The 10402-nt window shown below is 43.3% G+C and overlaps 1 protein-coding gene across 2 annotated transcripts in view; it reads right to left on the bottom strand.

Annotated features, from left to right (window-relative positions):
- Positions 1 to 4041: 4041 nt before the first annotated feature.
- LOC139765860 (uncharacterized) overlaps positions 4042 to 10402 on the bottom strand; it is a 73479-nt gene continuing 67118 nt past the window's right edge. For both annotated transcript variants that reach the window (XM_071693718.1, XM_071693719.1), the window contains exons 10-11: positions 9437 to 9541; positions 4042 to 7566 (exon numbers count right to left, since the gene is read on the bottom strand). In XM_071693718.1, the coding sequence (XP_071549819.1) occupies positions 7460 to 7566; positions 9437 to 9541 (212 nt within the window). In that variant the 3' untranslated portion in view covers positions 4042 to 7459. The remainder of the gene's footprint in view (positions 7567 to 9436; positions 9542 to 10402) is intronic.

The following is a 10402-nucleotide window of genomic DNA, read 5'->3' as shown; positions in this document are numbered from 1 at the left end:
TAATTTGTTCATGGATGGGGTGGTTAGGAAGGTAAATGAATAAGTTTTGGAGAGAAGGGCGAGTATGCAGTCTGTTTGGGATGAGAGGGCCTGGGAAGTGAGTCACTTGCTGTTCGCTGATGATACAGCTCTGGTGGCTGATTCAAGTGAGAAACTGCAGAAATCGGTGACTGAGTTTGGAAAAGTGTGTGAAAGGAGAGCAATTTTGAATAAAAGCAAGGTGATTAGCTTCAGCAGATATGAGGGACACGTTAATTGGGATGTAAGTTTGAATGGAGAAAAATTGGTGGAAGTGAAGTTTTTAAGATATCTGCGAGTGGACTTAGCATATATATATATATATATATATATATATATATATATATATATATATATATATATATATATATATATATATTTACATACATATATATATTATACTTTGTCGCTGTCTCCCGCGTTAGCGAGGTAGCGAAAGGAAACAGACGAAAGAATGGCCCACCCACCCACATACACATGTATATACATACACGTCCGCACACGCACATATACATACCTATACATCTCAACGTATACATATACATACACACACAGACATATACATATATACACATCTACACATTTCATAATGTCTGCCCTATTCATTCCCGTCGCCACCCCGCCACATGAAATAACAACCCCCTCCCCTCGCATGTGCGCGAAGTAGAGCTAGGGAAAGACAACAAAGGCCCCATTCGTTCACACTCAGTCTCTAGCTGTCATGTATAATGCACCGAAACCACAGCTCCCTTTCCACATCCAGGTCCACAGAACTTTTCATGGTTTACCCCAGACGCTTCATATGCCCTGGTTCAATCCATTGACAACACGACGACCCCGGTATACCACATCGTTCCAATTCACTCTATTCCTTGCACACCTTTCATCCTCCTGCATGTTCAGGCCCCGATCACTCAAAATCTTTTTCACTCCATCTTTTCACCTCCAATTTGGTCTCCCACTTCTCCTCATTGTCCTCTACCTCTGACACATATATCCTCTTTGTCAATCTTCACTCATTCTCTCCATGTGACCAAACCATTTCAAAACACCCTCTTCTGTTCTCTCAACCACACTCTTTTTATTACCACACATCTCCCTTACCCTCTCATTACTAAATCGATCAAACCACCTCACACCAGATATTGTCCTCAAACATCTCATATCCAGCACATCCACCCTCCTCCGCACCACTCTATCTATAGCCCACGCCTCGCAACCATATAACATTGTTGGAACCACTATGCCTTCAAAGAAACCCATTGTTGTTTTCCGAGATAATGCTCTCGACTTCCACACGTTCTTCACCGCTCTCAGAACTTTCGCCTTCTCCCCCACCCTACAATTGACTTCCGCTTCCATGGTTCCATCCGCTGCCAAATCCACTCTCAGATATCTAAAACACTTCACTTCCTCCAATTTTTCTCCATTCACACTTACCTCCCAATTGACTTGTCCCTCAACCCTACTGTACCTAATAACCTTGCTCTTATTCACATTTACTCTCAGCTTTCCTCTTTCACACACTTTACCAAACTCAGTCACCAGCTTCTGCAGTTTCTCGCATGAATCAGCCACCAGCGCTGTATCATCAGCGAACAACAACTGACTCACTTCCCAAGCTCTCTCGTCCACAACAGACTGCATACTTGCCAAAACTCTTGCATTCACCTCCCTAACAACCCCATCCATAAACAAATTAAATAACCATGGAGACATCACGCACCCCTGTCGCAAAACAACATTCACTGAGAACCAATCACTTTCCTCTCTTCCTACATGTACACATGCCTTACATCCTCGATAAAAACTTTTCACTGCTTCTAACAACTTACCTCCCACACCATATATTCTTAATACCTTCCACAGAGCATCTCTATCAACTCTATCATATGCCTTCTCCAGGTCCATAAATGCTACATACAAATCCATTTGCTTTTCTATGTCTTTCTCACATACATTCTTCAAAGCAAACACCTGATCCACACATCCTCTACCACTTCTGAAATCACACTGCTCTTCCCCAATCTGATGCTCTGTACATGCCTTCACCCTCTCAATCAATACCCTCCCATATAATTTTCCAGGAATACTCAACAAACTTATACCTCTGTAATTTGAGCACTCACTTTTATTCCCTTTTCCTTTGTACAATGGCACTATGCAAGCATTCCGCCAATCCTCAGGCATCTCACCATGAGTCATACATACATTAAATAACCTTGCCAACCAGTCAACAATACAGTCACCCCCTTTTTTAATAAATTCCACTGCAATACCATCCAAACCCGCTCCCTTGCCGGCTTTCATCTTCCGCAAAGCTTTTACTACCTCTTCTCAGTTTAACAAATCATTGTCCCTAACCCTCTCACTTTGCACACCACCTCGACCAAAACACCCTATATCTGCCACTCTGTCATCAAACACATTCAACAAACCTTCAAAATACTCGCTCCATCTCCTTCTCACATCACCACTACTTGTTATCACCTCCCCATTAGCCCCCTTCACTGATGTTCCCATTTGTTCCCTTGTCTTACGCACTCTATTTACCTCCTTCCAAAACATCTTTATATTCTCCCTAAAATTTAATGATACTCTCTCACCCTAACTCTCAGTTGCCCTCTTTTTTTGCCTCTTGCACCTTTCTCTTGACCTCCTGTCTCTTTCTTTTATACATCTCCCACTCATTTGCATTATTTCCCTGCAAAAATCGTCCAAATGCCTCTCTCTTCTCTTTCACTAATAATCTTACTTTTTCATCCCACCAATCTCTGCCCACCTACCAAGCTTCTCATGCCACAAGCATCTTTTGCGCAAACCATCACTGCTTCCCTAAATACATCCCATTCCTCCCTCAATCCCCTTATGTCCTTTGTTCTCACCCTTTTTCCATTCTGTACTCAGTCTCTCCAGGTACTTCCTCACACAAGTCTCCTTCTCAAGCTCACTTACTCTCACCACTCCTTCACCCCAACATTCTCTCTTCCTTTCTGAAAACCTCTACAAATCTTCACCTTCGCCTCCACAAGATAATGATCAGACATCCCTCCAGTTGCACTTTTCAGCACATTAACATCCAAAAGTCTCTCTGTCGCGCGCCTATCAATTAACATGTAATCCAATAACGCTCTCTGGCCATCTCTCCTACTTACATACGTATACTTATGTATATCTCTCTTTTTAAACCAGGTATTCCCAATCACCAATCCTTTTTCAGCACATAAATCTAAAAGCTCTTCACCATTTCCATTTACAACACTGAACATCCCATGTACACGAATTATTCCCTCAACTGCCACATTACTCACCTTTGCATTCAAATCACCCATCACTATAACCCGGTCTTGTGCATCAAAACTACTAACACAATCACTCAGCTGTTCCCAAAACACTTGCCTCTCATGATATTTCTTCTCATGCCCAGGTGCATATGCACCAATAATCACCCACCTCTCTCCGTCCACTTTCAGTTCTACCCATATCAATCTAGAGTTTACTTTCTTACACTCTATTACATACTCCCACCACTCCTGTTTCAGGAGTAGAGCTACTCCTTCCCTTGCTCTTGTCCTCTCACTAACCCCTGACTTTACTCCCAAGACATTCCCAAGCCACTCTTCCCCTTTACCCTTGAGCTTCGTTTCACTCAGAGCCAAAACATCCAGGTTCCTTTCCTCAAACATACTACCTAACTCCTTTTTTTCTCATCTTGGTTACATCCACATACATTTAGACACCTCAGTCTGAGCCTTCGAGGAGGATGAGCACTCCCCGCGTGACTCCTTCTTCTGTTTCCCCTTTTAGAAAGTTAAAATACAAGGAGGGGAGGTTTCCCCCCCCCCCCCCCCACCCCGCTCCCGTCCTCTTTAGTTGCCTTCTACGACACCTGAGGAATGCGTGGGAAGTATTCTTTCTCCCCTACCCCCAGGGATATATATATATATATATATATATATATATATATATATATATATATATATATATATATTGCTTCCAGTTCACTCTATCCCTTGCGGGCCATTCACACTCCTGCATGTTCAGGTCTCGATCGCTCAAAATCTTTTCCACTCTCTCCGATCTCTAATTTGGTCTCCTTGTTCTCCCAGTTCCCTCCACTTCTGACACATTTATCCTCTTTGTCAACCTTTCCTCACTCATTCTCTCCATATGTCCAAACCACTTCAGCACAACCTCTTCAGGTCTCTCAACCACACTCTTTTTCTTACCACACATTTCTCTTACCCTTTCATTACTTGCTCGATCAAACCACCTCACACCACATATTGTCCTTAAAACATTTCATTTCCAACACATCCACCCTCCTCCATACAGCCCTATCAATAGCCCATGCTTCACAACCATATAATATTGTTGGAACTACTATTCCTTCACACATACCCATCTTTTGCCCTCTTATATAACGCCCTCTCTTTCGACACATTCTTCATCGCTCCTAGTACCTTCGCCACCTTCCCCACCATATGAATCACTCCCGCTTCCATGGTTCCATTCGCTGCCAAATCTAAAACACTTCAATTCATCAAGTTTTTCTCAACTCAAACTTACATTCCAACTAACTTATCCCTCAACCATGCTGAACTTAATAAACTTGTTTTCATTCACATTTACTCTCAGATTTTTCCTCATACACATTTTTCCAAACCCAGTCACCAACTTTTGCGGTTTCACTCGAATCCGCCACCAGTGCTGTATCATCTGACTCACTTCCCAAGCCCTATCATCCCCCACAGACAGCATGCTCGCCCTTCTATCTAATTTCTTGCGTTTATCTCCCTCTCCATCCCATCCATAAATAAACTGAACAACTATGGTGAAATCTCACATCCCTGCGGCAGACCAACCTTCACTTGGAACCGTTCACTCTCCTGTCTTCTTAATCGTATTCATGCATTACACCCTCGATAAAGATTTAGCCCTGTTTCTAGCAGCTTATATCCCACACCATATATTCTTAAGACCTTACACAAAGCATCTCTATCAACCCTAATGATATGCCTTTTCCAGATACTTAAATGCCATATACAGGTCCATCTGTTTTTCTTGATATTTCTCACACACATAATTAAAGCAAACATCTGATCCACACATCCCCTACCACTTCTGAAACCACACTATTCCTCCTCAACCTGACGCTCTGTACATAACTTGACCCTCTCAATCTATACACTTGTACCTGTGTAGTTTGAACACTCACCTTTACTCCCCCTGCTATTATACAGTGACGCTATACATACATTCCGCCAATCCTCAGGCACCTCACCATATATATATATATATATATATATATATATATATATATATATATATATATATATATATACATATACATATACATATGGATGTGGAAAGGGAGCTGTGGTTTCGGTGCATTATTACATGACAGGTAGAGACTGAGTGTGAACGAATGTGGCCTCTGTTGTCTTTTCCTAGCGCTACCTCACACACATGAGGGGGGAGGGGGTTGTTATTCCATGTGTGGCGGGGTGGCGATGGGAATGAATAAGGGCAGATAGTATGAATTATGTACACGTGTATATATGTATATGTCTGTGTGTGTATATATATGTATACATTGAGATGTATAGGTATGTATATTTGCGAGTGTGGACGTGTATGTATATACATGTGTATGTGGGTGGGTTGGGCCATTCTTTCGTCTGTTTCCTTGCGCTACCTCACTAACGCAGGAGACAGCGACAAAGCAAAATAATAATTATAATAATATATTGGAAATAATCTAACATCTATTTACAGGGATGATATGTTGTGTTGTCACTTCTTGTTGAATATGATTAGTGCACCTTAAGTCTTATTCGTCACATGATAAATTTTTCGAAAATATCCAACATTGCCGGCGACATAACATTTTTGGAACTTACTGAGACTCCAAGATACAGTTTTCATCATAACTTCTGTCTTCAGTTTGCGTCTCAGTAACCTGCATTTTGGATAAACGTTTAAATATGAAGCCACACACAGCCTGAAGGAGACAAAAATATTAGTTTCCAAGAATAACTTAACAGCCATTTACCTTTGTTGTTGTGCCTCTGAAAACTAATTCAAAGGCCATAAACCCAACTTCTTTTCGTCATTTTCTGGCCACATATTCTTGGTTTATTTAGCTTTGATTGCATATTACCACTTCGTCTTACATGGTTTTCCATTTTTTCTTGAATCTTATTCGAATTTTCCCCTTTTGTTCATTACCCATCATGACAGATGGTTATGGTAACATTACGTCTGAGAGAAGTCTTTCTCTTTTCGGTAAAACCTTCGTCACAGACGACGACAACATTCCCGGGAAGCAAGAGCTAAGTGTGATGACTGGAGAACGTTCCCTCCCTCCCCAGAGGTCTTCATGCGCTGCTTCTTGAATGGACTGATACGTTCGTTGACTCTACCCGTCCTTTGCCGTTATCTTGGATCCACGAGTGAATCCATTCTGCTGTCTGTTGCTCTTTTCAAGCTTATGTGAGCTGTCTTCAAGGCCATTTTTCTCCTATTCACTCGTCCATGAATTAATTCAGCTTTGTCCAATTTCGTAAAAATGTCCTTATTCTTCTGGACTTCAAAGTCCTATGATGTCGTAAGTCAGGCTTGGGTTGCTGTGATCTTTTTTTGTTCGACCACGTCCTGTCTTGCGCACCGGCACCCGTAGCATGGAAAGTTGTAGACTATGATCGCTTCACTCATGACCTCATTTCCAAGTTTAAGCCTCACCATCTTAACCGATTAGCAGGCAACGCTCATACCCGCTCCTTCCAGAAACTTATCGACGTTCTTGGCCAGCTTCACGTTTTTTTTTTTCTTTTCTTCTCGAGATGAAACATTTTTTGATGTGCACCTCCTTTATCCATTTTGTTTCGTCTCTTAATTTCACTGACAGACCTTTCGGGTAACGCAGTCTTAGAACGTTTCAGAAATGTGATTAAACTAATCTATTTTGATATTTTTTGCTACAAATTCTTAATAATCTTAGGAACAGTCTTCTCATCACTCCTGATTTTGTTGTCACTGTGGCCTGATAGGCAATACATGAATAGTCTTATATGTCGGTTTTTTATATACGGAATATCTGGAACATCAACCCTCGCCTCTGTGTGACCATTTCTAGAGATGGCGTCATTCTTCCTCTGCTTCCACTGTGAACTGACGGCTCTCATACAAGATGCTGAGTCGCCCAATTTCATTCTCCAGTATGTCCTCCTTGGAGGAACGACAGTTATGTTTACAAATGATTAGTGCAGTGGGCTGGCTTGCAAGGAACTAGTAAGTGCAGTAGCTTGGCCTGCTACAGGGGTTTGGTGAGGGCAGCGGGCTGGCCTACAGGAGACTAGTGGAGAGTTTGCAGGATTGGCTATAGTACAGCAGGGGCAGTAGACAAACCACCAGGGGGTGTAGACCTATCTGCCAGGGACTAGTGTAGCAGGAGCAGCAGGTACGTCAGTAGGGACAGACAACTGAAGACACAGTGGACCAGCTGATGGAGAACTCTGGAAGCGCTCGCTGATTCGCTGGTCGCCTCTAGAATGATAAGACTGGGTGTGAGCGAGAACGTCAGTTACACAGAGTGAACTATTGGAAATTTGAACGCTACTAAATACCATTGCCAGCTGATCTACAGTAATCTTATTTCTGTTCGAAGTTGTACATTTTTGTATCTTGTTATCAAGCTACATAATTATATAATGATCAAGTTATGGAGTCTGGGATTGAGTCCAGTGCATAAGTTTACCAAGTGGCAGACAATGAATATTGAGAATGAACTGACGATTAAGTTGCCTGGTAAACAAAAACGTTCCAATGATTTTAATCAATATCATTTCATCTTGAAATCTCTGTGACAGATTAATGATTGAAGGAATCTGCATGTGTCCACCATAGCTTACAGAACCAAGAGGAAAAAAGGACCCTAAAATCCTGTACCGCTGCTGTAGTTAAACTGACATGTGTTCATTGTGGAGACGGTGAGGTCCAGGTTTTTGAAGTGGGTGAAACTTGAAGTTAGTACCAGTGAGGCCTTGTGACTGGTACTAGGGAACCATGCAGATGGTAACGATGGACTCCAGTAGTCGGTGTTAGTAGAACCAACTCGTGGATGGGACGAGGCCGGTTCAGTAGTTACTGGGCTCCAAGCATTTGGGACTGGCGAGCCCTAGTGGCTGATACTGAGGAACCCTAACAGCTGGCATTAATGGAGCTTTCCAACTGGCATTGGTGTTCCCTAGCAATTGGAATAAGGGACCCTAGCGCTTAATAATGGTTGGCTTATAGCCCTAGCAGCTGGTATCTGAGACCCAGTCCTCTGTTAGCCGGAGGCGTTGCCAACTGTTCCTCACAGGCCCTGCCTACTGCTAGTACCAATTGGTATATGTCCACCCAGGAACCATCTGTACGTCAAGTCAGGCATCACTATGAACCTGTTCTAGATGAGTTAATTAGTAATGTCATTTATCATAACCAAAGAACTCTGGCAATATGGTACAAAAAGTAATATTATTTATTAGAAACATTTTCGACTGTGTCCAGGAATAGTGTGTCTTGATGATGACTCCCGGGAAGATTGTTCATGAGCTGAGGGTATGTTCATGAGAGTCGATGAGGTGAACTGTCCAAGTATCATTTACCAGGATTTTGCAACACTATCTGCAGCTACCTCCCAGTACCTTCTACCAGGACCTACCAACACGCCTACCGAGAATTTCCGGTACAACTTTCTGCTGCCTCCCAATAACCCCTACCATAGCCTCCAAGTTTCACCTGAAGAAGCCATCTAGTACCAGCTACTGGGGCCTACCAGTACCCCCTACCATGGCCTCCTAGTACCCTCTGCTCAGACAGTCCAGGTCTAGTTGAAGGGATCTTCCAGTAAATCCCGTCAGGGCATTCCAGTAGTAGCATCTGCTGGGACCTTCCAGTACCATCTGCTGGAACATTCCAATAACCAGCTACCGGAACCTCCCAGTGCAATCTACCAGGATTTTCCAACAGAAGCAGCAGGACACTCATTGCACCAGCCGTCAGGACCTTCCAGTACTCGCCGCTGAGAACTAGCATCTCATACCTTCCAGTTCTAGGAATTGTGGCCTTCCAGTACTACCTGTCATCGGGGACTACTTGTCAGGGCTTCCCAGTACCCCTTTCGAGTATCTACCACTATCATCTGCCAGGACTACTACATTACTGTGGGCGGCTCTACGTCCTACCGGGAGGGAAATAGGCCAACACAGTGGTAGGGACATGGACCAAGATCGAGTGGGTGGGACTCACCTCGGATGGGTTGTGGACCAAGAAAGAGTTGGATGGATTCACCTGGGAGGGTCGTAGACCAGCAGAGAGTGGGATGGGTTCACCTGGGAGGGTCCTGGACCAACAAACTGTACCTGGGACTCACCTGGGTACAACGGACGGGGTCTGGGATCGCTAGGCGGGGCGGCGTCTTGTACGTATCTGTGGTGGGAGGCGTCCGTGGGGCCGTCTCCAGGGGGACTGGTAGCACCTGGAGGGAAGAAATCCGTTTCACTGGCGGGGGTGGAGGATAGCATGCGGCATGAGAAAAGTGGGAAGTAAAGTTGTTAGTGAAAGAAAAAAGAGAGGCGTATAGATGATACAAGGAAGGAGTGCAAGTGACTGGGAAATGTATAAAAGAAAGCGGCAGGAGGTGAAGAGAAAGGTGCAAGGTTTGAAGAGAGGGCGAATGAGAGTTGGGGTGAGAGAGTATCATTAAACTTTAGGGAGAATAAAAATATATTTTGGAAGAAGGTAAATAACGTGTGTAAGACAAGAAAACAAATGGGAACATCGGTGAAGGGGGAAGTAATAACAGGTAGTGATGAAGTAAGAAGGAGATGGAGTGAGTATTTGGAAGGTTTGTTAAACGTGTTTGATGATAGAGTGACAGATATGGGGTGTTTTGTTCGGGATGGTGTGCAAAGTGAAAGGGCCAGGCAGAATGGTTTGGTTAAGAGAGAAGAGGTGGTGAAAGCTTTGCGGAAGATGAAATCCGGCAAGGCGGCGGATTTGGATGGTACTGCAGAAGAATTTATTAAAAAAAAAAAAAGGGGGGGGTGACTGTGTTGTTGATTGGTTGGTAAGGATATTCAGTGTATGTATAGATTATGGTGAAGTGCCTGAGGATTGGCGGAATGAATGCATAGTGCCATTGTACAAAGGCAAAGGGGATAAAGGTGAGTGTTCAAGGCACATGTTTGTTGAGTATTCCTGAGAAACTGTATGGAAGGATATTGATTGAGAAGTGAAGGCATGTACTGGTCAATCTTTCCTCACTCATTCTCTCCATGTGACCAAACCATTTCAAAACACCCTCTTCTGCTCTCTCAGCAACACTCTTTTTATTACC

This window comes from Panulirus ornatus, chromosome 56 (assembly GCF_036320965.1).
Source record: "Panulirus ornatus isolate Po-2019 chromosome 56, ASM3632096v1, whole genome shotgun sequence".
Lineage (NCBI taxonomy): Eukaryota > Metazoa > Arthropoda > Malacostraca > Decapoda > Palinuridae > Panulirus > Panulirus ornatus.
This window is presented reverse-complemented; position numbering and strand designations above follow the sequence as displayed.